This window comes from Eubalaena glacialis, chromosome 19 (assembly GCF_028564815.1).
Source record: "Eubalaena glacialis isolate mEubGla1 chromosome 19, mEubGla1.1.hap2.+ XY, whole genome shotgun sequence".
In the NCBI taxonomy this organism is placed as follows: domain Eukaryota; kingdom Metazoa; phylum Chordata; class Mammalia; order Artiodactyla; family Balaenidae; genus Eubalaena; species Eubalaena glacialis.
The window spans coordinates 40,034,826-40,062,139 of NC_083734.1; the positions used below are offsets into that span (position 1 = coordinate 40,034,826).

The 27,314-nt window shown below is 36.2% G+C and overlaps 1 protein-coding gene across 4 annotated transcripts in view; it reads right to left on the reverse strand.

Moving 5' to 3' along the window:
• The window catches only part of SPAG9 (sperm associated antigen 9), a 155,891-nt gene that overhangs the window by 38,567 nt on the left and 90,010 nt on the right, over window positions 1–27,314 (reverse strand). For all 4 annotated transcript variants that reach the window (XM_061176596.1, XM_061176595.1, XM_061176598.1 and 1 more), the window contains 4 exons: window positions 26,963–27,113; window positions 8,308–8,515; window positions 7,662–7,761; window positions 2,402–2,523 (listed from right to left, as the gene is read on the reverse strand). In XM_061176596.1, coding sequence (XP_061032579.1) covers window positions 2,402–2,523; window positions 7,662–7,761; window positions 8,308–8,515; window positions 26,963–27,113 — 581 coding nt within the window. The remainder of the gene's footprint in view (window positions 1–2,401; window positions 2,524–7,661; window positions 7,762–8,307; window positions 8,516–26,962; window positions 27,114–27,314) is intronic.

Here is a 27,314-nt window from a genome sequence, read left to right on the forward strand (position 1 = left end):
CATGCATAATGATTTCAAAAACAAGGGAAGAGTTTTACAATAACACAGCAATTAGAAAAATGAATCATTAGTTATAGAAATGCACTATGTACTTATTTATCAACCGAAGTTCATTTAAGGAACTTTGTGAGAAACAATTTTACTAGTTTAACTATGTTCCATTTAGTGAGTATTACACTGCAATTACTATCGCTGAACTGACCAGAAGAGAAGCCAAGGAGACACTACGTGCCTTGGAGATGTCATTTAACATCTTTGACCAAAAGTATTCATGTAGGCTTAAGTCACTACGCTTAAGGTGATATATTAAAACTTCTAATCTGGAACATTCTAAAGATAAATATATCAATATCTGCAAAAGGGAAAAGACAGTAGTTTACAGTCTATTTCTTTATTTCAAAGTGGAAAGGAAATCAGAATTTTGCTTTTAACCTATTTATTATGCTTCATTTTCTGACTTAAAGAATGGAAGCTTTCGGAAAATACTTGATTTAAAAGACCACAATTATTTCTAAGTACTATGTGGCTTCTTAACTCTACAGGGAAGAAAGTTTGGGGCCAATAACCTCAATAATGATATTATTCAATATTGGATTATAAGGAAGCAGAGTGTACAAAGAACATTTAAAAGTACTTCATTCTGGTTAAATACAAAGGGGAAGCAAGAAGGAATTTTTTTTTAGATGATGTATATTGATTCTGGTGGTGGTTATACAACTCTATGCATTTGTCAAAACAAAAAAATTGAACTTCACTGTATATAAATCTGAATACAAGTTTAAACATTAAAAAATTCTTCTTTCTAACATTTTTTTGCATCTGCCCCTCAATTTTTGCCAGGGAATCAGTTTCTGAAACCAATCAAATCTTAAAAGGAACTTTTCATGCATAATTTAATCTTAACAAAGAGTATAAATTTAAATGTAAAAATGGAGTGCTCCTTAAGAATTAATCTTTTAGCCTTTCTTGAGAAATGCAAGCTCATTCAATTGCATCCAACGTTTTACTAAGACTTTAATGGTGGGAGTCTATGTCTAACTCAGTTTTATTTACGTACTTTCAATCTCTCTTACTTTACATACGACTGTGAGCTCTGTTTAGACAGAACTTGTATTTCCTTCAAAAAATACTTGTCGAGGACATAACTAGTAATCAATAAATTTAACATAAATGAATGCAAGTAACACCCCTCTAGGTTCACAAGAACTGACAAACAGCACCTTTTGAGAACAGTGTAATCTGTACTGAATTTACACTAAGGGATACAAAAAATGTTTGGAGACCAGAATCTATCCCAAAGGCATAGATTTTTTAAAATACTATAACATTTTCAATTTCTGTAAGGTCTTAAGTTATAAGAAAGGCACACCAAAGCTAATTGACATGTCATGTAATTTTTTTTTTTTGGCCGCGCCTCATGGCTTGAGGGATCTTAGTTCCCCGACTAGGGATTGAACCTGTGCCCCTGCAGTGGAAGCACAGAGTCTTAACCACTGGACGTCCAGGGAAGTCCCATTCATGTAATTATTGTTGAAAGGAACTTTAGAGATCACCTAGAGCAGAGCAAACTTTTCCTGTAGAGGACCAGATGGTAAACATTTTAGGCTTTGTAAACCACATAATCTGTTACAGACAACTTAACTCTGCTGTTGTGGGGCAAAAGAAACTATAAACAATCCGTGAAAAATGAGTGTGGCTGTGTGAACTCTATTCGTACACATAGGAGGTGAGCTGGATTTGGCCCATGAGCCGCAGCTTGTCCAACCCTTGAACTCTTGCCCAACTCTTTCTTTTTATACACAAAGAAACTAATGCCCAGAGAGGTTAAGCTATTTGGCAAAGGTCACCAGATAAATAGTAGAAGAGCCAAATGTATTATCCTTTTCAAACCAGATATTCTTCAACAATACAAACTCTAAAATGATTACATTTCCCAAAGAGCTAAAACAGAATACTCTGTGAAATCTCAGAAAAATCAAGTGTTATAATTTCTTATTTAATTAAGGTCAAGAGGATTTAATGAATGCTATTTACGACAGGAATTAACTATCCATCAATCCATAAATCTATACATCTATACATATACCCCATATATACATATATCACTGTGCTTCTTCTATGTAATACTGTTCTCAGAATATAGCAGGAGTTCAATAAATTGTGTGACATGAATTCAAAATACAAACTAAAATGCAATTCAATTCTAGGCACATCCATAAGTGAAGATATTCTCATTTAAAACTTTCATTATCTCAAAGAATACATTCTTATTAATTATGTAAAAGTACAATAACTCTGCCCCACTGGACAGTTAGAGACATTTTAAAGAAATTTTCAATTAAGTCATTTTAAAAATCTATTTTTAAAACAGTATGATATTACTTCAGATAAACTATCATACCTAGTAAATCTGCTCCTTCATCCACATCTCCAATTAGACCTGAACCAGCTGAAGATAGTTCTTCAAAGAGAGATTCTGTATTGCGATCAAAAGCTTTGTTCTCTATGCCTTTAGTGGGAGTGCTAGGCAGAAAAAACCAAAACCAAATCAACAAATATGTCAAAGATGTTTTCAACAGTGCAAAATGAATACAAAAGGCTGTTACATAGGAATTTTTTACCTGTAATTTACATTTAATATAAAATATAATTTAAAAGGATTTCTCAAGGGTTTCATAAGAGATTCCCATTAAACTCCACAGAGAGAACTGTTGAAGAATATATACAATGTTTTTGCGATGAGATCCTAGCAAACACAAACAATAAATGGCAGCTAAAAGAGAGCACTACTCTGCATTGTTCAGGCACTGGTCTAAGTCCTTTCACAGACTACCGTATTAAAATCTTCACACCTACTCTACAAAAGGTCTGCTGCTATTATCCCAACTTTACAGAAGAGGAAACTAAAGAGGTTATGGAATTTGCCAAGATCATCCAGCAAATGAGTCAAAGAGGCAGAACTCAAACCCAGGCAGCCAGGCTTCAGAATCCATGATCTTAACTACCATGGTCTATGTTGTCTGGGTATAAATTGGCATGGCCATTTTATTTTTCTTTTAAGGGCAACTTGGCAATATCAAAATTTAAAATGTAAATATCCACTGACCCAAGAACTTGATGTTAAAAAAATTCCTACAGGGAACTCCCTGGCAGTCCAGTGGTTAGGTAGGACTTGGTGCTTTCACTGCAGTGGCTGGGGTTCAGTCCCTGGTTGGGGAACTAAGATCCCGCAAGCTGTGCAGCGTGGCCACAAATAAAAAAATAAAATAAAAAATAAAAAATCCTACAAAGCCCCTGTCACAAGAAGGCAATTATGTATGTAAAACGATGGTCAGAGCAGCAAAAAGTTGAAACAACCCAAGTGATCATTAACAGGGCACAGATGAAATAAGTTATGGATATATCTAAAAGTTTCAACTTTTAACTTTAAAAACATTAAAATACAGCTTTAGAAATGAAAGAAACCCATTATATAAAGGTGCTTTTTATAAAGCAAGTCGCAATACAGTATGTATAATATAAGCCCTTTTTGCAGGGGTATGGAGGAGAATGGGGAAATGTACATGTTTGTGCATTAGTGTTACATTAATAGAAAAAAGTCTGCACAGGATTTCCAGTTAAATACGATGGACATAGTCATTTATCACCCAATAATTCAGAAACTCAACTAAAATGACAGTAAAGGAATTTAAAAAGTATACACCCACAAGGACACAGGGAACAGAAAAAGAAACTACAGCAGATGAAATGTGAACAAAATTATATAAGATGGAAAACAGATGGGCAAACAGTAGAAATTGATTTAACAGACCAGACAAAGCTTCAACTTAAGCCATTAGTGTTTAGGAAGGAAGTCAGCATGCTGCCAGAACCCCTGAAAGGCTCAGGAATTGAAGGAACCAGCAATCTGCAGAGAGAAGCATGCAAGAGGGAACATAAGATAGAGGGATGTGATGAAAGACAGCACAAGAAGCAATATGAGACCTAAATCCAACCCTCCAGGACAGTGAGACCTCCCTTCTCCTGGCATTGCTCCCTGAACAATGGAAGCCAAGGTTAAATGTTATAGGCAGAAAACTGGAGAATCAATATCATTTACTTAAGTATGAGCAAAACAGCCACAGAGCACCAGACGATCATAGAAAGCCTCTATCATAAAATTGAGTCCAAAACACTCAGAGTAAAAGGAGACAGTGAATGCAGACAGCAGCAAAAACTTAAAAAAAAAAAAATTAATTTTACTTTCATAATAAAGTTACATCCGTAAGAGAACTGTAGGGTGTTATAAAAAGTAACCATCCAAGAAAAACAAAAAACTTTTAGAAAAAAAACTGACGAGGGTTGAAAGAGAAAGGTGAAGAAATCATCCAGAAATTATAACAAAAATAGAAGAGACAGAAAAGAGGGGAAAAAGGGAATTATGAGGGTCAGTCCAGAATGTTCAATATCTACCTAATAGGTGTTCCAGAAAAAGAGAAAAGATAACAAAAAGGAGAAATAAGAGAAAATTTCTCAACTGGGAAATATGAATTTCCAGATGAAAGGACTACTGCAGATACAAAAGAAGATGCCTACATCGAACACATCATCATGAATTTTTAAAAAAGAAAAAACAAACAAAACAACAACAACAACAACAAACAGGGATAAAGTAAAGATCCTAAAAGCTTACAGAGAATATATTAAAAAAGCAAGAATCCAAATGGCAACACTCCACTAAACATGACAATGAATTAATGTCTTCACAATTCTGAAGAAAAACTTCTGAAGATTTCCCAACCTGAAATTCTATATCCAGCCAAACTATCATTCCTTTAAATGACATTTATCATATTCACGTTCTCAAAAAACTTACTTCCAAAACAGCCTTTGCCAGGAAAGCTAGTAAGAATATATTCTGTCAAAACAAAGGCATAAATCAAGAAGCTAGATGTCATGGTATCCAGGAAATAGAAGATGGAACAAAGGAGAGAGGTGAAAAGAATTCCCAGCATGAAAATGAGAGCAAATTCCAGGACCAGAGCAAACACAAAAACGTCTACATTGGAGAATGGTGATAGAAGGTTCCAGGAAACTGGTTTTATTTATATTTGGCCATTTTGAGAATGTTTACATTTATGATTTGCAGGGTATCTGTTAGTGAATTAGTGATAGGTATGTAGAAACCTAAGCAAAAGAAACAAACAGAACAAAACCAAAAAAACCCTGAGGCTTTACTAAATTAAAGAAAAACGAAGTTGTAAAAGAAAGGAAAAGTAATCATAGTATATTCTGTGGCTAGGCTGTTATTAGTAGTTATATAATCGTAATGATATAAACAATGAATGTTAATTTAACAGAAACTGAGATATAATTATATTGCGAGGATGAAAGGAAAGATGATGGTTTAAAGAGCTATATCCTTGTCATCTTCCACTATAAAGTCAATAGCTAATATTGCAGCCTTTTTTAAACCAGGACTCCTCATTTGATCCACAGAATACAGAAAATGATTTGAGTGACTATTTGCTCAATTCTCCCAAACAAAGTATATAGCTAGTACTGTTCTAGATGCACAGGAGTATAAATATTTATTTATTTATTGGCTGCATCGGGTCTTAGTTACGGCACACGGGATCTTTCGTTGCAGTGCATGGGCTTCTCTCTAGCTGCGGTGTGCAGGCTCAGTAGTTGCAGTGCACAGGCTCCAGAGCGTGTGGGCTCTGTAGTTGCAGCACGCAGGCTCTCTAGTTGTGGCGCATGGGCCCAGCCGCCCCGCAGCATGTGGGATCCTAGTTCCCTGACCAAGGATCGAACCGGCATGCCCTGCATTGTAAGGCGGATTCTCAATCACTGGACCACCAGGGAAGTCCTTGCACGGGAGTATAGCTAATTCATTATATACAAGGGGTGCCTTAGGGCATTAGGACTTGATTTTCTCACTGAATCCCAACTGAGAAAGAGAGAGACCAAGGAAGAACAGCATACGGATGTGATTTAGATACCTGAAGATAAATACCCAAAGAGACCTGAGAAGTGATAGAGATTGCCTCTTGGGAGTGGGAATGAGGGGTCAGTAGGGGTACGGGCCTACTATTGCCCTTCATATTTTGTATTACGATTTGACCTTAATACTGCCATACATGCTTTAGTCTAATAAAAATGTTTTTGATTTTTAAAAACAGGTTCAGAGTGACAAGAGCACACAACTGTTAGTAAGAAGCTGCATCTCTTAGGTTTAGGAGAGGATGAATAAGAAGCAAATTTCACTTTTTACACTCTGCATTAATTTCTTAAATAAACAATAAAGAAAAAAATATTTCAATAGAGCACAGCCTTTGAAATCAGAGTCCTAGACTGAATCCCAGCTCCACCTCTTGCCAGCTTGGTAATCTTGGACAAGTTACTGTACAACTCTGAGCTTCCTTATCTGTAAAATGGGGGTGAAGACATCAACCTCATAAGGTTATAATTAAGATAAAATTATATAAAACAATAATGAAGGTAACAATAATGTTAGCTAACATTTATTGAACTGGACACTTTGTCAATGATTTAACATATATTGATTCATTTACTCCTTACAACCATCTGAAGTATTATCATAATTCTCTTTTATGGATGAGGAAACTTACCTCAGATTCAAATCCAAGTCAGGATTTGAATGCATGTAGTCTTATTCTAGGCTCATGCTTTTTAACCGCTACTGCATATAATGTCTAGCAGTGATCAAAAAAATGGCACATATTTTTATGGTCATTGTTAATTAATTAAAAAATAAAATTTATGGAAGAAATTAAAAGGCAGCAGCTCCTGTGTGACATTCTTGAACATCAATATATTTCAGATGATCTTCATTAAGATGATACATACCATTCTCTTCTAACCTCTAAATAGCCTCCCCATGTAAAATGATACTAAAATGAGACTAATTTCTTCTAGTAATGAGATCATTACAGTTTTGAAGGGAATACATTGTCTTCTTCCTGATTGGGGGAAGGAATAAAGTTTCTTCAAATTATATTTTCCCCACTTTTGCTGTTATGTTTTTCCCAAGTTCCACAAAGTAGGGAATACTCCTTGGCTGTCTTTTTTCCCCATCCGTCCACATGCTCCTAGTCCCTGATGCTGCAAAGGTAACACTTCACAGAAGATTTAAACTATGTACAATATCCAGCTTCAAAAAAGAGAAAACTGGGCTTCCCTGGTGGCGCAGTGGTTAAGAATCCGCCTGCCAATGCAGGAGACACGGGTTTGAGCCCTGGTCCAGGAAGATCCCACATGCCACGGAGCAACTAAGCCCGTGCGCCACAACTACTGAGCCTGCGATCTAGAGCCCGCAAGCCACAACTACTGAGCCCGCACGAGCCTAGAGCCCGTGCTCCGCAACAAGAGAAGCCACCGCAATGAGAAGCCCGCGCACCACAACGAAGAGTAGCCCCCACTCGCTGCAACCAGACAAAGCCCGCGCACAGCAACAAAGACCCAATGCAGCCAAAAATAAACAAATAAAATAAATAAAAATTTTTAAAAAAAAAGAGAGAAAATTGAAATATAATATCAACATTTCTTCAGCAAAACATTTGAATGCATTTTATCTGGTCAGAGACCAGGGGACAACAGTGTGCTTTGGGAGAGGGGAAAGGGAAGGATAAGATGTCCTAATCGGGCTTTTACAGTACCTTGAGCCTTTATATCCACTGAGATCTTTGTCCATATCCAACTCAGGAGTGGATTCAATGATTGCCTGTACTTCTGACTTCTCTTCATTTTCAGCAGAGTCTTAGGAAAGAACAAGATAACAAAAATAATGCATATAACACATACTGCCCCTGTTATGAAAATTGCTTCTATGGTTGTAAATACATCATTTGATCATAAAAAATTTTAAAGAGTTGATTCTAGGAAACACAAGGTTAGATAGGCAATATGTCATATATTCAATTAACAGTAAATATGAGCAACTAAAAAATAACCAAAGGAAGTTTTCATTTGTGTTTCTTTGGACACAGTGCAGTGTACACCAGGCCAGAACTCACTGTTTTCATTGTATTTAAGGGGTGAAATACAGAGAAATTAAAGACAAAGACTAATGACCTAAGGTAGGGAACAGAAAAAGAATGTCCTCCTGCCTTTCAGGATCTCAACCCCTCAGCCACTGCCCCACCACTTTTCTCTCTAAAACTTTATTTAATCATCACATCTTAAAGCTTATTTACAATTGAATACAGTTTTATAAATCTATGGCAGCAACACCCCAAAGATGTCATATCCACATATGGATTTATTGAACACTTTGTCAGTATGTAAATAACGAGGGTCACTTACCTGTTGATGCATTTCTAGTTTCTTGGACTACCTGTACTTCAATATGCTTGCTTATCTCTGACTTATCTGGTGTATCTGCAACCTTCACAAATCCTTCATTCTCTTCATGTAAGGGAGTATCACTAGGAATTGCTGCCACATCTGAAGCAGCTGTTGATGCTGGAGTGGTAGCTTTAGATCCTCCCTGGCTAACATCAGAAAGTTCATCCTACGAATAAATATAATTAGGGAAAACATTCTGATAAGTAATTTATTTAAAACTATCTTTTAAATGGGTTAAGAAACTTGAAAGAAAATTCTATTAAAAAACAGTAAGTCACTGATTATCAAAGGAAATCAATTAATCTCTGCAGATTATTTTCAAGTAATTGGGAAATATTTAAGCAATCATATTTTTCCAGACATACATGAGATTCTTCTAAATAGAGGACCTGAAGATAAAAGTAGAGTGGCAGTATTAGCAATAAAATCATACATTACTGTTATCATCAGAGTTTGTAATGGCAGTCCTAATTTGTAAAATCATTTGATAATAAAGACTTGTTTCAAAACACTTAGAACATGTACTGTGTACTACATGTGAGCATGTACTACTCTAAAACAGCAATGGAATAACAAGATTCTTAATCTCAGGATACAGTTTTGTAAACAGTGTTCTTAAAACATCCTGCATCCAGGGAATTCCCTGGTGGTCTAGTGGTTAGGTCTCCGCGCTTTTACTGCCAATGGCCCGGGTTCAATCCCTGGTCGGGGAACTAAGATCCTGCAAGCTGCAAGGCGTCACCAAAAAAAAGAAGAAAAAAAAATCCTGCATCCAGATCACTTGAAGTGCTTATAAAAAGGACAGATTCTAAGTCCAAGCCCAGACTTTAGGCAGTGAGATCAGGTAATCTGCATGTTTAACAAGCAATCCAGGTCATTTATATAATCACTAAAATTTGATAACTACTTCTAAGATCCACAGATAGGCTTCAAGAAGTACATGCCCAGACTGAAAATTTATGCAAACATTTATGTACAATGAATTTTTCTAGGAAAAGTATCTACAACTTTTATCAGATTTTCAATGGGGTTTGTGACTCCAAAATAATTAAAAACAGCTGTCCAATAGCTACCAATAATGAGGCACTTTACAGTAAAGTTCCCAGGTCTTAAAGAGAATGTGACAAAATATTTAGTACTAGTAATGATGATGATGATGATTAGGGTGAATTTAGTGAATTTACCAAATGTATAATTTTGGATAAGTTATGTATTCTTTCTATAGCTATGTTTTCTCATCTGTAAAATAGAGATAATGGTACCTAATTCATTGGATTATTCTAAATTTTTCTATATAAAGACTTAGCGGTGTTTTCACACATACTGTTTAAAATGTTGGCTATTTATTACAATTTATAACAATACATTATGCACAACTTTGAAAATTTTGCAATGCATGCTTTTGGCCTAAGGAGAAAAAAAGAATATATAAATATATTAAATTGTGCTATGGTGGGGGATGATTATTAGTGATTTTTATTTCCCTCTTTAAAATTTTATCTTTCTTAACTTTTAAAGAACATGGTTTAAAACACATTATAGCTAAATCAACTATAGTTCAATAAAAATAAAATAAAATACATTATAGCTATAAAAATAACGGAATAGAATCCAAGCAATTAAAAATAACTAACACTATACCAATCTTACACCGTCTGAGAGATTTAGGTTATTTTAAGTGCTGAAAAGTAAGAGGGTGTTCAAGTTTAAGACTCTCTTCAAGTATAAGAAAACATTTTTTGACATATAGTCAACTTACACATGCTACGATGGACAGCAACTACAATGAAAGTAAGCACACTTGGAGAACTTAACCATCACCAAACCTCTTCGTTTTACAACATTAAAATGTTTCATCTCCATTTTCTTCTCTTAATATTTTAATTTACTATAATGCATTTTGATGTATGGCTGAACTAATATAAATCAATTACCAGATGAGAACAAAGGGCATGCAAAAGAAAATATATTTTCTATGGCAAACCGAGAGCTCTTTATCCCTTCAATAGTCCTCCCACACACACTCTTCATCCCTATCCCAGGCTTTTGGAGGTTTTCCCCCCCTTATTTTTGTTTTTAATAATGAGAAATCTATAAAGTCACAGACTGTGACCTAGCATGTTGTACTCACTAAGAGTCTTGAGTATCTTAGCTCTTCTGGTGGGTTTAAGCTCTAACACGTGGATAAAACCCAAATATTTGCTGAAGACCGTCATCCTAGTAAATTTTTGCTAGTCTCATTTTCTGACAGTTTATATTGTACTTGGACTTTTATAATAGTTGGTCAGCTACTGATTATTTATTGCTCATCATCATTTTAAGAAACATATATATCCATGACAGATGATCCATTTAGCAAAAACAAATCTCATCTGAGATTCTGAATCTATCAAAAGAAAAATAAAGTGGCATATCCATATTAGCATACAATACTTACTTAAAATGAATTTTCAGTGACATAGGAAAATGTTATGTTAAATTGGAAAATGTATATATATACTTTTAAGGAAATAATCAGAGATGAATAGAGGATGTCATTTATAACAGCAAAAAACTGAAAACAACTTAAATGCTCCAAAATAGGAAATTAAGAAAATTATAGAATATCCATACAACAGAATACTATGCAGCAATTTAAAAAACTGTGTTGTAGAAGAATACCTACTGAGATGGAAAATATTCACAATATTCTGCGAAGAGACTGGGGACTAAAACAGTTCTGTATAGTATAATCAACTAAGAATGGCTAGAAAGAGCTATGTCAGGACACTCATGACAATTCTAAAAGTGGTTGCCACTGGGTAGTTTGATAATGAGTGACTTTTGCTTTTACTATGCTCTTGTTAGCACTTCTAAATATATGTATTTTTAAGTAGAAAAAAATTATAAAATTCAGAATATAAATCTATATATGACGTATGGTCTCAAAAACAATTTCTATTTATTTATTTGTATGGCTGCGTTGGGTCTTCATCACTTTTTAAATTTATTTATGGCTTCTCATTGCAGTGGCTTCTCTTGTTGTGGAGCACAGGCTCTAGGCACGTGGCCTTCAGTAGTTGCAGCACTCAGGCTCAGTAGTTGTGGCGCACAGGCTTAGTTGCTCCACGGCATGTGGGATCTTCCCTGACCAGGGCTCAAACCCGTGTCCCTTGCATTGGCAGGTGGATTCTTAACCACTGCGCCACCAGGGTAGTCCCTCAAAAACAATTTCTTTAGGTATATAAAGAGACTAGAGATAGTAAGTTTTACTATAACTAGATGAAATTCTCTTTTCAATTTGAAAGTTTTGAGAAAAAGAAAACCATTTATACTATTTATGAGTTGGGACTATCCATTCATTATTGCCTCGTGTTTAAAATAACTTTGATTACAAATATTGCAATATTAACTGTATGCTAATAAAATTAGCTGAATTACACAGCCAACTATTTTCTTCTGTGCATCTCAAATACAGAGCTGATATCCAATGGGAAGAAAGACAAATCAAATACATTAATAGTTCAATCCTCTATCACCTCCTCCCCTGTTAAAATTAAAAGACAAAATTATTTGACTATTTCCTGGAGCTGGAGACTGGCACCTAATATAAAAGTATCTGATAAAAATTTCATCAAGCAAATTAGCTTGTTAGAAGTTGAGTCTGGAAAACTGAAAATAATATTTCTGGAGCCAAAGAGGACTATAGTGAAAACAACTAGAAGTCACCTGAGTACCACTCTCTTGGTCTTTGTTTTGATGTGTACTCTATTTAACAGAAAAAATAGAAGTGGCATTATTTTGGTTAATCTAACAGCCTGGCTAATTCACATTTATGTTATCATATACATGAATTCCCAAGCTTTAAAAGTTTAAAGTATAAATTACATTTAAAAATTAATATAAAGAGTCCAGGTTCTGATGAAGTATTGATGGACAGCGCTTAAACCCATCAAGACTATGGATTCAGAAAGCCCTAGAGAATATCAAGTTCATCTAGAATGAGAAAATTATACGCCTTTGAAGCTATTTGAAAAATAACTGGATGTCGATCTTGACCGTGTCATTTCCATTTATCTCTCAAATAAAAGTCAAGTAGAGAAATTATTTCCTCTTCCTTCATATCACCCTACCCCACAAGGTCTAGCTATTTTTACCTTTAAAAAAATTATATAGTAATTTAAAAGTTCACAATATAAACAGCTTGGCAAAAGCCCTCTTCCCCAAAATCATTTGTGGATCTGGGAGTATGAAATAAAGTAACCAGGAGAGAGCTGAACCTAAAACAGGAAAAGGACTCTGACACTTCATGGGATCTCAAGATTTACGGCTACAAGGAAGTGGTAAATTAGGATCTGCTTAGAAGATGGTATTTTAAAATGCTATCCAAATAACATGAGATTATTGATCTGTAACTCACTTCCCTTTTATACTTTTACCACATAAAAATATTTTACACACATTAAAATGGCTCACAGTGTGGGCTGCACTTCTGATAGCTGGATCCCAGGGATAGACCATGAGAGCTGAAGAGGGAAAAGCTCTGAATTTTAGGGAATAGTTTTCAAAAGACGTATTTCTCCTTGGTCTCCCAGATAGTGGAGACATAAAGCTCCCAAGATTAGCAGGAAAGCAATGAGGTGGGAAGTCTCTGTCATGTGTTTGACCAAGGGCACAATATTCTTATATTGTATCTCCTATGGAAGAAATTATGAAATTCTGTCACTAACAATGCCTCCAACTAAAGATAGAAGGAAAAAAGACAAACCTAAATATTAGCCGGCTAAAAGATAAAATGTATCACTTTTGGTCAACAATAAGTTCTTATGATACCAGGTACAAAATGAGGGAAAATATTTTACTAGGACCTAAATGGAAACTGGAAGCATTCACATAAATTATTCAACATAAAGTTATAGGGGAGTTGCATGCTGTTGTTTCGCATTCAATCTGTGACTTCTGGAGACCTCTAATTCCTATTTTATGCTGGTCATACGCCAGGTGTACTGTTTTGGCTAACAGTTTTGACTATAAATGCTGCTTTATTTATCTGAAGACCACTGGCCTATCAATTTCAATTGCCTGATGCCATTAAGATATCCTCTTCAATGACACAGGTGGGTGCCAAAAATGGAGACTTACCAGGTGGTCAAGTCTCTTTCTGATAAACGTTACTTGTTTTGTAACCCCATTCCCACTCTTTCAATTTTTAAGAAACTCTTACATTGTAGGCTTTCATGTCACTGGAAAATGCCCACAAAAACAAGCAACCTGACTTGGGGTTCCAGTGTTATAACTATAAAGGAATGGCACTCCTGTGCAACAAAACAAAATAACAAGTGCTGGTGAGATGTGAAGATATTAGGACACTTGTGTACTGTTGGTGGGGTTGTAAAATGGTGCAACTGCTATGAAAACAGTATGGAGTTTCCTCATAAAATTAAAAATAGAACTACCACATGATCCAGCACTACCCCTTCTGGGTATAAAACCAAAAGATTTGAAAAAGGGATTCAAAGAGATATCTGTATACCCATGTTCACAGCAGCACTATTCATAGTAGCCAAGAGGTAGAAGCGACCCAAATGTCCATCGAGGGATGAAATGGATAAACAAAATGTGGTGTATGTATACAATGGAATATTATTCAGCCTTAAAAAGGAAGGAAATCCTGTCACATGCTACAACATGGATGAACCTTGAGGACATTATGCTAAGTCAAATAAGCCAGTCACAAAAGGACAACTACTATATGATTCCACTTATATGAGGTATCTAAATTGGTCAAATTCATAGAAACACTAAGTAGAGTGGTAGTTGCCAGGGCTGAAGGGAGAGGGGAAAGGGGAGTTGTTGTTTAACGGGTATAGAGCTTCAGACATGCAAGACAAAAAAGTTCTAGAGATCTGTTTCACAACAATGTGAATACTGTTAACACTACTGAACTGTATACTTAAAAATGGTTAAGATAGTAAATTTTATGTTATACGTTTTTTATCACACAAAAAAACAGAACAGGTGTTATTACTTTTAGCTTCACTTGAGATACCATAGTGAAAACAATCTGGTCTTTGTGCTATTTTCCTACTGGTTCTAGATTATCAGGCTAAAAGTCTATAGGCCTTTACAAAATACTTTCAGATGTTCCATTCATCAAATGCCTCCTGTACCCAGTGCTGTATAGAATACATGTCATGTGTTATCTGGCATTGCCCCATTACTATTTATGTTCAGAAAGACTATAAAGTAAGTTCACAACCAAAAAAAGTTAATTATCCCACTAAGGACAACTTAGAAATGTTCCAATATACTGTTTTCCTAAGTAGCCGCCTGATTTCATCTGAAATAAGCTAAAAAGGGGGCAAGCAACTCTGCTACATAAGTTTGTCTTTAGCTTCAAAGATTTTAAGCCTAATGTAAGTAAAAGACAAAATTACAGAAAGTAACTAGCCCAATGGATACCCACTATAACACATCACCTTATATTTAATTTCTATGTTTACATTTCTTTCTCCCCAAGTTAAAGTTGTGTCCAAAGCAGTAGTTTTAACACTCTTTTGATTTACAACTCTACACCATAAGAGAATCACAAAATTCTATGTATACAAGTATTTTATGGAGAGCTTCTTATCTTTAATTTGATTCCTAGAGGAGTCCGTGACCCAAAGAAACACTGAGAAGCATAATTCTAGACATATTTAGGTGAAATAAGTCTGGATGTAAATTATACTGTACGTTCAAAAAAATTTAGAGAGGCATGGATGACCTACCTCTGAAGATATTTCTGAAAAAGACACTGTTCCACTGTCACGGACCTGCTGAAGGCCTTACCCTGGTTAACCCTGACCTAGTGGGTAGGAGAAAGTCTTATTTTGTCTTTATATCCCCAGGGCCTAGCATATCAAGCCAGACATGAAGTAGGCTCTCAAAAGATGTTTGCTGAATGAAGCTGAATGGTGCCCTGACTGGGGCTGAACAAATCTGTTTAAATAGGGAGGCAGCCCAAGGTAAAATGACATACTAGGCTGTCTCCAGGATACATACAAGTTATGTACATTCTGCCCTGAGGAAGGTATTTGTGCAAAGCATACACGTTTTCTTACCTAGAGCTGGATAAATAGAAATAGGCTGAATTTCCACAGAATTTACTTATTATTTTCTCCTTTATTTCAAAATGCTGACTTTAGAGAAGGAGTAAATTACAGATTACAGTAAAGCCCTAGCAACCACTGTAGAAGAAATAATTTTCTTTTTTATTTCAGTGAATAACATCAGCAGTCTTCCAAACTGAGCACTTGATGTCTTGAAAATAGCAACTGAGAAAGTAACCAAAAGTTAATCACTTTCATTTACTATTTACAAAACGTTTTGAAACCCCATTCTCACCTCCTGTTCTACAGCCTTCAGAGGTTCAGGACTACTGCTGACCTGGGAAGAGGGAAAGATTATAAAAGAGAAAAAAAAAAAAATCATGTATTTACTAGGTGTTAGCATATTTCTAAGTATCTTTGGCTTGTGCTACCTCTCAGGATAACAAGATCCATCTCTTTTATCTACTTTGTTAAAATGAGGGTTTGGCAGAAATATAGATCAATGGAACAGGATAGAAAGCCCAGAGATAAGCCCACACACATATGGTCACCTTATCTTTGATAAAGGAGGCAAGCATATACAGTGGAGAAAAGACAGCCTCTTCAATAAGTGGTGCTGGGAAAATTGGACAGGTACATGTAAAAGTATGAAATTAGAACACTCCCTAACACCATACACAAAAATAAACTCAAAATGGATTAAAGACCTAAGTGTAAGGCCAGACACTATCAAACTCTTAGAGGAAAACATAGGCAGAACACTGTATGACATAAGTCACAGCAAGATCCTTTTTGACCCAGGTCCTAGAGAAATGGAAATAAAAACACAAATAAACAAATGGGACCTAATGAAACTTAAAAGCTTTTGCACAGCAAAGGAAACCATAAACAAGACCAAAAGACAACCCTCAGAATGGGAGAAAATATTTGCAAATGAAGCAACGGACAAAGGATTAATCTCCAAGATTTACAAGCAGCTCATGCAGCTCAATAACAAAAAAACAAACAACCCAATCCAAAAATGGGCAGAAGACCTAAATAGACATTTCTCCAAAGAAGAGATACAGATTGCCAACAGACACATGAAAGAATGCTCAACATCATTAATCATTAGAGAAATGCAAATCAAAACTACAATGAGGTATCATCTCACACCGGTCAGAATGGCCATCATCAAAAAATCTAGAAACAATAAATGCTGGAGAGGGTGTGGAGAAAAGGGAACACTCTTGCACTGTTGGTGGGAATGTAAATTGATACAGCCACTATGGAGAACAGTATGGAGGTTCCTTAAAAAACTGGAAATAGAACTACCATGTGACCCAGCAATCCCACTACTGGGCATATACCCTGAGAAAACCATAATTCAGAAAGAGCCATGTACCAAAATATTCATTGCAGCTCTGTTTACAGTGGCCGGGACATGGAGGCAACCTAGGTGTCCATCATCGGATGAATGGATAAAGAAGATGTGGCACATATACAATGGAATATTACTCAGCCATAAAAAGAAATGAAATGGAGGTGTTTGTAATGAGGTGGATGGAGTTAGAGTCTGTCATACAGAGTGAAGTAAGTCAGAAAGAGAAAAACAAATACAGTATGCTAACACATATATATGGAATCTAAGGGAAAAAAAAAAAAAAAAAGGTCATGAAGAACCTAGTGGCAAGATGGGAATAAAGACACAGACCTACTAGAGAATGGACTTGAGGATATGGGGAGGGGGAGGGGTGAGATGTGACAGGGTGAGAGAGTGTCATGGACATATATACACTACCAAATGTAAAATAGATAACTAGTGGGAAGCAGCCGCATAGCACAGGGAGATCAGCTCGGTGCTTTGTGACCACCTAGAGGGGTGGGATAGGGAGGGTGGGAAGGAGGGAGATGCAAGAGGGAAGAGATATGGCAACATATGTATATGTGTAACTGATTCACTTTGTTGTAAAGCAGAAGCTAGCACACCATTGTAAAGCAATTATACTTCAATAAAGATGTTTAAAAAAAAAAAAAAAAATGAGGGTTTGGGGGTTTGGTTTTGTTTTGACTTAAAATGACCTCCTTCAAGCCTCTATTTTAAGCCATATCATGACTCAAAAGCCACTTCTTGGGTCTTGTCTTACCTTATACTTTGTCAATAAGCAGTTTATCAGTTAACCCTTTTTTCTATTCACACAGCTGTGTGAAATCTTCCTGAAATTTATCCTAATCATCTTGAGTAATTAACATAATAAATATTCCAATTTAGCATACTTGGAAACATTAACCACACTGTTATTCCCCCCCACCCCCCTCATTTCTGAAACTGTTAGAGAACACTAACAATCGAAGGGTAACCAAGATTCAAGTCCCTTTTCACAAAAACATCTATTTACTCATATTCTTTATTTCTATCTGTACATTTGCCCTCTTTGAGACAAAAGTGTTTTTCTTAAATACAAAGCAACTTCAAGTTTTAAATACTCTTAGTCTGGAAATCCATCCAAGTCTTTTGAAAAGTCTAAAATACAGCTCTCCTAGCTCTCTGTTAATTCCCACAAAAAAACCCACAGATGAGCAAGGCATGATTCACTTTTTTTCTTTTATTTTTAATTGAAATATAATTGACTTACAATACTATACTAGTTTCAGGTGTACTACATAGTGGTTTGATGTTTTTAGACATTACAAAATGATCACCACGATAAGTCTAAGTACCATCTGTCATCATACACAGTTATTTCAATATTACTGACTATATTCCCTATGCTGTGCATTACATTCCTTTGACTTCTTTATTTCATGAATGTAAATTTGTACCTCTTAATCTCCCTCACCTATTTCACTCATCACCTCATGCCCCCTCCCCTCTGGCAACTACCAATTTGTTCTCTGCACCTATGAGTCTGTTTCTGTTTTGTTATGCCTGTTCGTTTTGTTTTTTTAGGTTCCACATATAAGTGAAATCACATGGTATTTGTCTTTCTCTGTCTGACTTTTTTCACTTAGCATAATACCCTCTAGGTCCATCCATGTTGTCACAAACGGCAAGATTTCATTCTGTTATATAGTTGGATGATATTCCATTTAATATACCATAGCATGATTCACTTTATACAAACCAGACTGCCTCTCCCTTAATATCCGTTTACATGATCTTTGATTCTGGATTCTCATCTTCAACTCTTCTCAACTATCATTTCATCAAAAGCTAGGTAAATAACTCTCTAAATAAAAATGAAAAGATTGTGAACATACATTTTTAAATGAAAAACAAAAAGCAAGCTGCAGGAAATACTTAGAGCATAAACCCATTTATCGGGGGTTTTTTTTAAGATTTTTTTTTTTTTTGATGTGGACCATTTTTAAAGTCTTTATTGAATTTGTTACAATATTGCTTCTGGGTTTTTTTGGTTTGGTTTTTTTGGCCACAAGGCATGTGGGATCTTAGCTCTCCGAACAAGGATCAAACTGGCACCTGCTGCATTGGAAGGCTAAGTCTTAACCACTGGACTACCAGGGAAGTCCCTAAACCCATTTATCTTACAAAGACATATATGAGTATGTATTATCTATGTGCATATATAAAGAAAAGGGTATGAATGATACACCAACTATTCACAATGACTGAGGCAAAGGAATGGAATTTAGAGTTGGACAACTATACATTTTTACTCTAGATTTTTGATATTATTTGATTGTGAAACATTATTAATATGACTTTTAAAAAAAATTATTAAGCCTACTTTCTAAAATATTTGGACTCTGAGCAACTTTACAACATTTCTAGCATCTGGCATTGTGTGTGACCCGGTAGGCATCAAAGTTTTTTAATGCAAAAAGCAAGGTAATTTTTCTTCAACAGGAAATACTTAGAGCTATTTTTCCTATTCTAAGAGCTTGTTTAAACGTTAAATATCAATAATAATAAATACTCATGTGCCAATTACTTCAAAAAAAGTCACATTAGAAACATAAGCTTTAAATACCATCGTTTTTAAATAGTGTTGTTTATTTGGAGTTTTACCATTTTTCATTCTCAACATACACTAGCATCTTGGTCAATAAACAACACAATAAATAAGCCAAAAAGAGGAAAAAAATCTCATTGATTAACACCCACTAAGAAAGAACTAATTCCACTGCCTCTTCTCCAAGCAAGAGTTTAAAAGGGGAGAAAGTATGTATCTTATAATTTTATTTGTCAGTTATACCTCAATAAAAATGAATGAATAAATGAATGGGCAAATACCAAAATATTAAGAAGAGTAAATCTTAACTCCCTTTTCCCTTCAAACTGCAACTGTCAGCTGTGGATGATTCCTGAAGTTATCTAATGAGGATATATGTGAGTGGGAAAGTTTGTAAATAAAAATTGAAGTTATAGAAGAAATTCCTTACCCTCTGTCCCAAGCAAAACCAACCTGAAATATTACAACATGTAATCCATTTTTCTTAAAATTCTATTTTTATTTTACCCTACTGTAAACACTAATATAAAAATCCAAAAGGAGGTAATGTATACTATAAACTAATGGAAAAACCCAACATAAGCATCAAAGCAATCACATTCCAACCAGTAAGCACATTTAGTGCCTAGATCTTGGTTCCTAAATACCATTCTCCAATAAACAGAACCAAGGCTTCTTGGAGAAGCACTTGATTGCACAGCAGGGGCAGGGAAAATGCAAGAGTCTGGAGCATCTGATGGTGTCAGGAAGGAAGGACTCAAAAGAGTATGGGCATGTCGAAAGGGTATAGGATGACTCCTGATGTCCAAGGCTGAAACACTTTGAGCAACAAAATAAATAGTAATGGGACTTCCCTGGTGGTGCAGTGGTTAAGAATCCGCCTGCCAATGCAGGGGACACAGGTTCGATCCCTGGTCTGGGAAGATCCCACATGCCGGGGAGAAACTAAGCCTGTGTGCCACAACCACTGAGCCTGCACTCTAGAGCCCACGAACCACAAATACTGAGCCTGTGCACCACAACTACTGAAGCTTACGCACCTAGAGCCAGTGCTCCACAACAAGAGAAGCCACCGCAATGCGAAGCCCGCACACCGCAAGGACGAGTAGGCCCCGCTCGCCACAACTAGAGAAAGCCCACGTGCAGCAACGAAGACCCAAAGCAGCCTAAATAAATAAATAAATAGTAACAGCATTGGATAACCTACAGAACAAAATAATACCTTTGAGTTCAAATATGAAGGAAAGAAGGGAGGGAGTGAGCAGCTATCCCTCCCCAAAGAATTCCAGTTAATAAATGTAGGATGAAGAAAATAGAAAACAAGCATTACAACACCACAGTAATAATTATTGTAGGTAAGATTCACTGATGCACACTAAAATCAGTAAATGAAAGTTTGAGGAGAAGCAGGGTATTGGTGCAGTCTCAAAATATGTCCACCAAGATATTAATTAAATTATAAACAGAAAAACAGTAACTTTACAGTGAAGAAATCCAACACACACCAGTTGAACCAAGCAATCGAGGTTAACATCACCACTACGGCATTCTACAGTATTCTTGCCAAAAATATATAGCTTCAATCTAATCATGAGAAATCATCAGAGAAGCCCAAATTGAGAGATATTTTACAAAATAACTAACCAGTACTCCTTAAGCCTGAAGGTCATGAAAGACAAGGAAAGGCTGAGAAACCATCAAACGTTAGAAGTGACTGAGGAAACATAACTCAATGCAATGTGGGATCCTGGATTGCATCCTGGAACTGAAAAAGAACAGTAGTGGGAAAATTGGCAAAATCTGAATACAAGTCTGTAGTTCAGCTAATAGTATTGTACCAACGTTAACTTCTTAGTTTTGATAATCTTACCATGGTTAGTTAACATACCAATGTTGGGTGGATGATGGGTATCGTTCCTTCTGTACTATTTTTGCAACTTTTCTATAAGTCTAAAATGTTTCAAAATGAAAAGTTAAAAACAAAACAAAACAAACCAAGAGCTTTAACTGTTTTGAAATTTAAAATCACACATGCGTTTTACAACAGGATCTTTAATCACAAAAGACACAGGAATAAGGTTTAACTACTATAGAGATTCAAGCTTGGGAAAACTGAAGAAATAGGAACAGTTTAACACAAATGGAGGAGGATGGAAAATTCTTCTAAACAATAATGCTGGCTCTGTTCAGAAATTTTCCATTCTGCATGCTAAGCACGTCCCCTGACGAATGCAGCACACATTGACCACTGGCTTTATATACCAAACCCTGCTAACAAGACCTTCTCACAGCAGTTCCACTGAAGTATTTCAAGTCATGTGGTTTCAAAAGTACTCTTTAAAACTTTCACAAGTAGGTATCAATCCAATTGCTTTTTAGCTAAAATTGTTTTTCTCAGTTCTAAAAGTCACATTCTACTAATAACCAACAACCCAGGAGACTCTAAAGGAAAAAATAATACTTTTTCGGAGTATATATACATATGTGTACACTCACACATGTCTTTAGGCATGTGCAGGTGCATATACATGCATAGGTGTATATATACATATATATGTGTACATGTGAAACTAAATGGAATCTATGAAATCATTGCCAAAGTGATACTAACCAAGGTCTAGAAAACAGCATGAAAATTTTATGTGTAGGATATTTTAAATGATATTTAAAACACTTTGTTCTCCTTCTATATTTGGGCACGAGGGAGAGATATCTGAACTCTAAACTTGTAAAGCAATGAAGAACTTATACAACATAGCTGGTGAGAATACAAACAGCTACCATCCCTTTGGCAGGCAATTTGGTGATATCTAGCAAAATCTTAAATACATGCTTTAATCCAGCAATCCCACTTATAGGAATTATAAATACAAGTACAAAATTATGTACAAGGTTATTCAATGCAGCATTGCTTGTAATAGCAAAAGATTAGGAAAAACTGAGATGTCCTGTCAATAAAGTAGATTTTAATGGCAGATGGGATATGTGATCCCTTTCCCCTGGCCCTTCCTCAATAATTCTGATGTATCATTCATCGTCCTTCACGCCGTTGTTTTCAATTTCTTTTTCTATCGGACTCCTCTTCTAAGCACACAAACAACCCAGTCTCGCGCCTTCTAAGAGTACTTTTCCCTTCACCCTGCCAACTGAAAACACCTTTTCACTGTCCTCCCACCACAACCACCTTTCTTGAGTAATATACACTTTCTATTTCCTCCTTCGTGAATATAATTCAGTTGGATGAACAACCTTACCTTAACATTTTTGCCTATTTCCACCCTAGCATTTTTATAATAATTTTCAATAGAAAATGTCATTTAACATAAGAAGTTCCTTTTTACCAATTTTGCTAGTAGCCCCCCATTAAGAAATTTCTGTTAATGATACAATATAAAATTCCTCTGCTTTCTGCCTTAAACTGATCTCTAAACTCGATTTGAGGACCATCAAAAGGTATCAGGTGAAGCTTCATGTAAGCTGTGGCATTTAGATTGGCCTTGAAAGAATACTTCTACTGGTGGTAACCTAAGCAGGATACAAATATGTATGTGGGAAAACTATATAGAAAAGCAATTGGATGCACAGGTGTGGAGTTCAGGAAAGGGGACAAGGTCAGAAATACAAATTTGTGAACACTGATGGGTGGATGGTATTTACAGACATGAAACTTGAGCTACCCAGATTAAGTAGAGGAGGGGGCTGAAATTTAAGCCCTAGAGAACTACAACATTTAGAGGTGCAAAAGCAGCAATGGAAAAGGACCTGTGAAGAAAACCAGAGAGAGAGGGAGAGGGGGAAATGGGAGACAGAGGGGGAGGGGGGAGAGAAAGAGAAAGAGAAAGAGAAAGAGAAAGAGAAAGAGAAAGAGAAAGAAAGAGAAAGAGAAGTATCCTGGGAGCAAAGTGAAGAAAGCATTTCAAGAAGCAGAAAGTGGGCTTTCCCTGGTGGCGCAGTGGTTAAGAATCTGCCTGCCAATGCAGGGTCACAGGTTCGAGCCCTGGTCCGGGAGGATCCCACATGCCACAGAGCAACTAAGCCTGTGTGCCACAACCACTGAGCCTGCACTCTAGAGCCCGCGAGCCACAACTACTGAGCCTGTGTGTCACAACTACTGAAGCCCATGTGCCTAGAGCCCGTGCTCCACAACAAGAGAAGCCACCGCAATGAGAAGCCTGTGCACCGCAACGAAGAGTAGCCCCCGCTCACCACAACTAGAGAAAGCCTGCGCGCAGCAACAAAGACCCAACGCAGCCAAAAATAAAATAAATAAATTTTTTTACAAAAGAATGATAAAAAAAATTAAAAAATAAAATTAGAAGAAAACTAAGCTGGAAAGACAAATTTTATTAAAAAAAGAAGCAGCAGAAAGTATTCAAATTTGTCAAATGCTGCTACAAGGCAAGGTGGGAATGAGAATTTTCCATCACACTATTTATTTATTTATTATTTATGGCTGTGCTGGGTCTTCGTTGCTGTGTGCAGGCTTTCTCTAGTTGCGGCGAGCAGGGGCTACTCTTCATGTGGTATGCAGGCTTCTCACTGTGGTGGTTTCTCTTGTTGCGGATCACAGCCTCTAGGCATGCAGGCTTCAGTAGTTGTTGGCACGAGGGCTCAGTAGTTGTGGCTCACGGGCTTAGTTGCTCTGCAGCATGTGGGATCTTCCCGGATCAGGGACTGAACCCATGTCCCCTGCATTGGCAGGCAGATTCTTAACCACTGCGCCACCAGGGAAGTCCCCATCATACTATTTAGAGAGACGGATATTTTGTATAACCGTGAAAAAAGGCACATTGGTGCAGTAGGTAGCACTGAAGTCTCAGAGGAATGGGATGAAGAGAAAAAAAAACATTCTTCAAACACACCAAAGTTTGTCCCCACCCTGGGGTCTTTACAGATGCTAGTTGATCGTCCTGAAACACACAGTCCTCTGGACCTTTCCATGCACCTGTACCTCCTTCATTTCAGGGCACAAGTCACCACCTCCAAGAGGCCTTCCTTCACCACTCTAAAATAAGCACCCCTCCTTACTAATTACTCTCTAGCCCCTTACTTAGCTTTTTAAAAATAGTACATAACACTACTTGAAATTCCATGATTTCATTTATTTGTTTGTTGATTTCCCCCACAAAAATACAATAAGTAAAGGAATAATATGTACAAATACTTCTTTTTAAGAACAACTTGTATATTTTTCTAGGTGCATCAGTCCTGGCAGATTTTCCAGTACAGCTGTCCCTTGGTATCTACCGGGGATTGTTCCAGGACTCCCTGTGCATACCGAAATCTACAGATGCTCAAGTCCCTTATATAAAATGGTATAGTATACCTGAAGATATAACCTTATTGACTACAACTCTTTCAGTGAGAAATCTTCAATAAAGCAACAAAAAAGGTCCATAACTTTACAATCATGGGCAAATCCCTTTTACTGCCATTCTTCTGCCACAGAGTTTCCCTATAGTTCTGTTTCCTTGGTTATAACCCATCATGTGGTTTTCTCACAGAACATTTTCACCTTAACCTTAATTCGCAGAAAATTTGTGCTAGTAAAATTAATTTTACTTATAATTCTCACCTTCAATCTTTCATAACAAAGGCAAAGCATACTCTAAATATAGCTAGGTCATCCCCAAAGTTCTCAGAGAAACGAAAGTTGAAGAACACCTTACATTAGAGATGGTCTAGTCCAACTCCTGTCAGACATGGAAACCGAGACTAGTGTGCATGTTCAATGCAATCCACACGTGAACTCTAAACCCCTGACTCCCAGGCTTTTGTAAAGTTAGAGAAAGACATCTGACTAATAACAAGGGCTTAGGTAAATAGTAAAATATGTCCTAATTATGAGACATACTTCACAAACTGGACTTCTACCATTTTGTAATGTACCATTCCATTCCCAGAAATCCTTATCTGTTGAGCCTTTATCTCATTTACTGGCTCTATGTCCACAGTAGAGACAGATTGGATTTTATTTTAAAAACCTCTCTGGGGAATACTTGCCTTAGTATCTCTAGGGAGGATACAAAAAACTCCCCTGTTTAAATCCATATTAATAATCTGTTAATCAGTTTATAACATGTCAGCAGAGTTCTGTCACAGCATACCACTGGATTAAATAACAATCTTCTCTTTAAGGTATCTTTCTGGATAGTAGTTAAAATACAGTTACCATATGGTATACATATTTGATGTCCTAGAAGTATCCCTCCTACTTAATTTTCTTTTGGGAAAGGGACATGGCAAGTAGGCGATTGAGAGCTGGATGTTTTGGAAGATCTATTAAACCAACAGGCAGGCTAAAAAAGTCAGTGTGGCCATAGAGGTAAGAATGAGAAAACTTCCTAGTGGCATCACTGTGGACTGATACTGAGCAGCTGCATAATTACCTTCTAATAAAGTGAGCAAAAAAGAAAGGAGAATGAGAAAAAGGTGAGGTTAGGCCTACTGTTAAAAATACTTTTCAGTGGGAGCAAAGCTATGAAATATTTATTGACTGCTTACTGTTTTGAGCACATTTCAAAGGTCAATGGAATGATTCTAAATGCCTCTACCTACTAGAGCTGAAAAACAGACCATTTATATTATCTTCAAAAGAGTCCTTCTAACATCTAAAACAAATAATTCATTTGACAAACATGTTCTGAGTGATTATGTGCTAGACACCTTTTCTAAGTGCTAGGGATACAGCACTAAACAAACCGCATGGATTTGGAGAGAAACAAAGTAAATAAGTAAATGACTTTGTAATTTAGAAGTATCATAAGAGCTATCTATATAAGTACTTAAACCATGATAAGTAATTTGGAGAAAAAGAGACCAGAAAAAGGAGATAAAGATGTAAGTAACTCAACTGTATTCATTGTAGGTGGCCTGTTTGTTTTATGACAGAGTAGATTTTCTAATGTAACAAGGTTCCTTTATAATCAGTGTTCCCTTTATAAATATTGCACTTTATAAGATATACACTATAACTTCAATTATTTTCAATTATTAGTAAATCTCCACTCTTAGAATATATTATTATTTATATTTATAACTTATTTGGTGACAAGATCTTGGTCAAGAACATAATCTATACTGAACTAACACCAGGCCTTTTTAGCTGAACACAATGCACTTTTGGATATTGCTTTATGAAGGTTTTGAGGAAGGTATCATGTTTTTTTGTTGTTTTTTAAGTGAAGCCCTACTAAATTGCGAAGCTTCCCAACAGTGAACCAAGGATTTCAGGTGGCAATAATTTTCAATTCTAAAAAACATAATTAGGTTCACTGGTCACCCCATCCTAAATTCATATAATGTAAATCAAATAGAAATAGCCTAACTCAAATAGAAATGTTGGTCATTAGTATGACAACCAAGATATAACAACGCTTGACTCTGTTTTCCTATATAACTTGAAAAAGTATAATAAAAAACTAAAACTTTTGGGAAGAGCTCATTTCCAATTTAAAAAAAGCATCTGTTTTACGAACTAAAATGTGTACATACTATTTCATTTTATTATGTTCTGGTTGTCTAGCACTTCAATTTGGATAAGAAAGCTTATAAAACATAAACTGAAGATTTTCACAGAATAAAGCTTACCTTCAGGCTGGTATGAGAACGTGGCTGACTTAACTCCTGAAATTTCCATTGCTCTGATCCAGGGGTCTCGCCACCTTTCTGAGTGTCAGGTGTAAGCAATCCTTCTCCAGCAGGTAATGGGAAAATCCCTAATGATATAGGGCGTTCTTTTCTATTTGGAGAGAGGAGAAAAATTAAGCATTAATTCGTTTTTAATTGTTATTCATCATGACTGTAAGTAATAAGCCTGGGCTGTCACTGCTTCAGAATTATCACTCTTAAATAATTCTGTCTGCCGATCTGAACAAGCAGACTTACCAAAGAGAAAGAACAGAGTCTCAGAAGCTAAATTAGCCCCAGGGAATCAACTAAG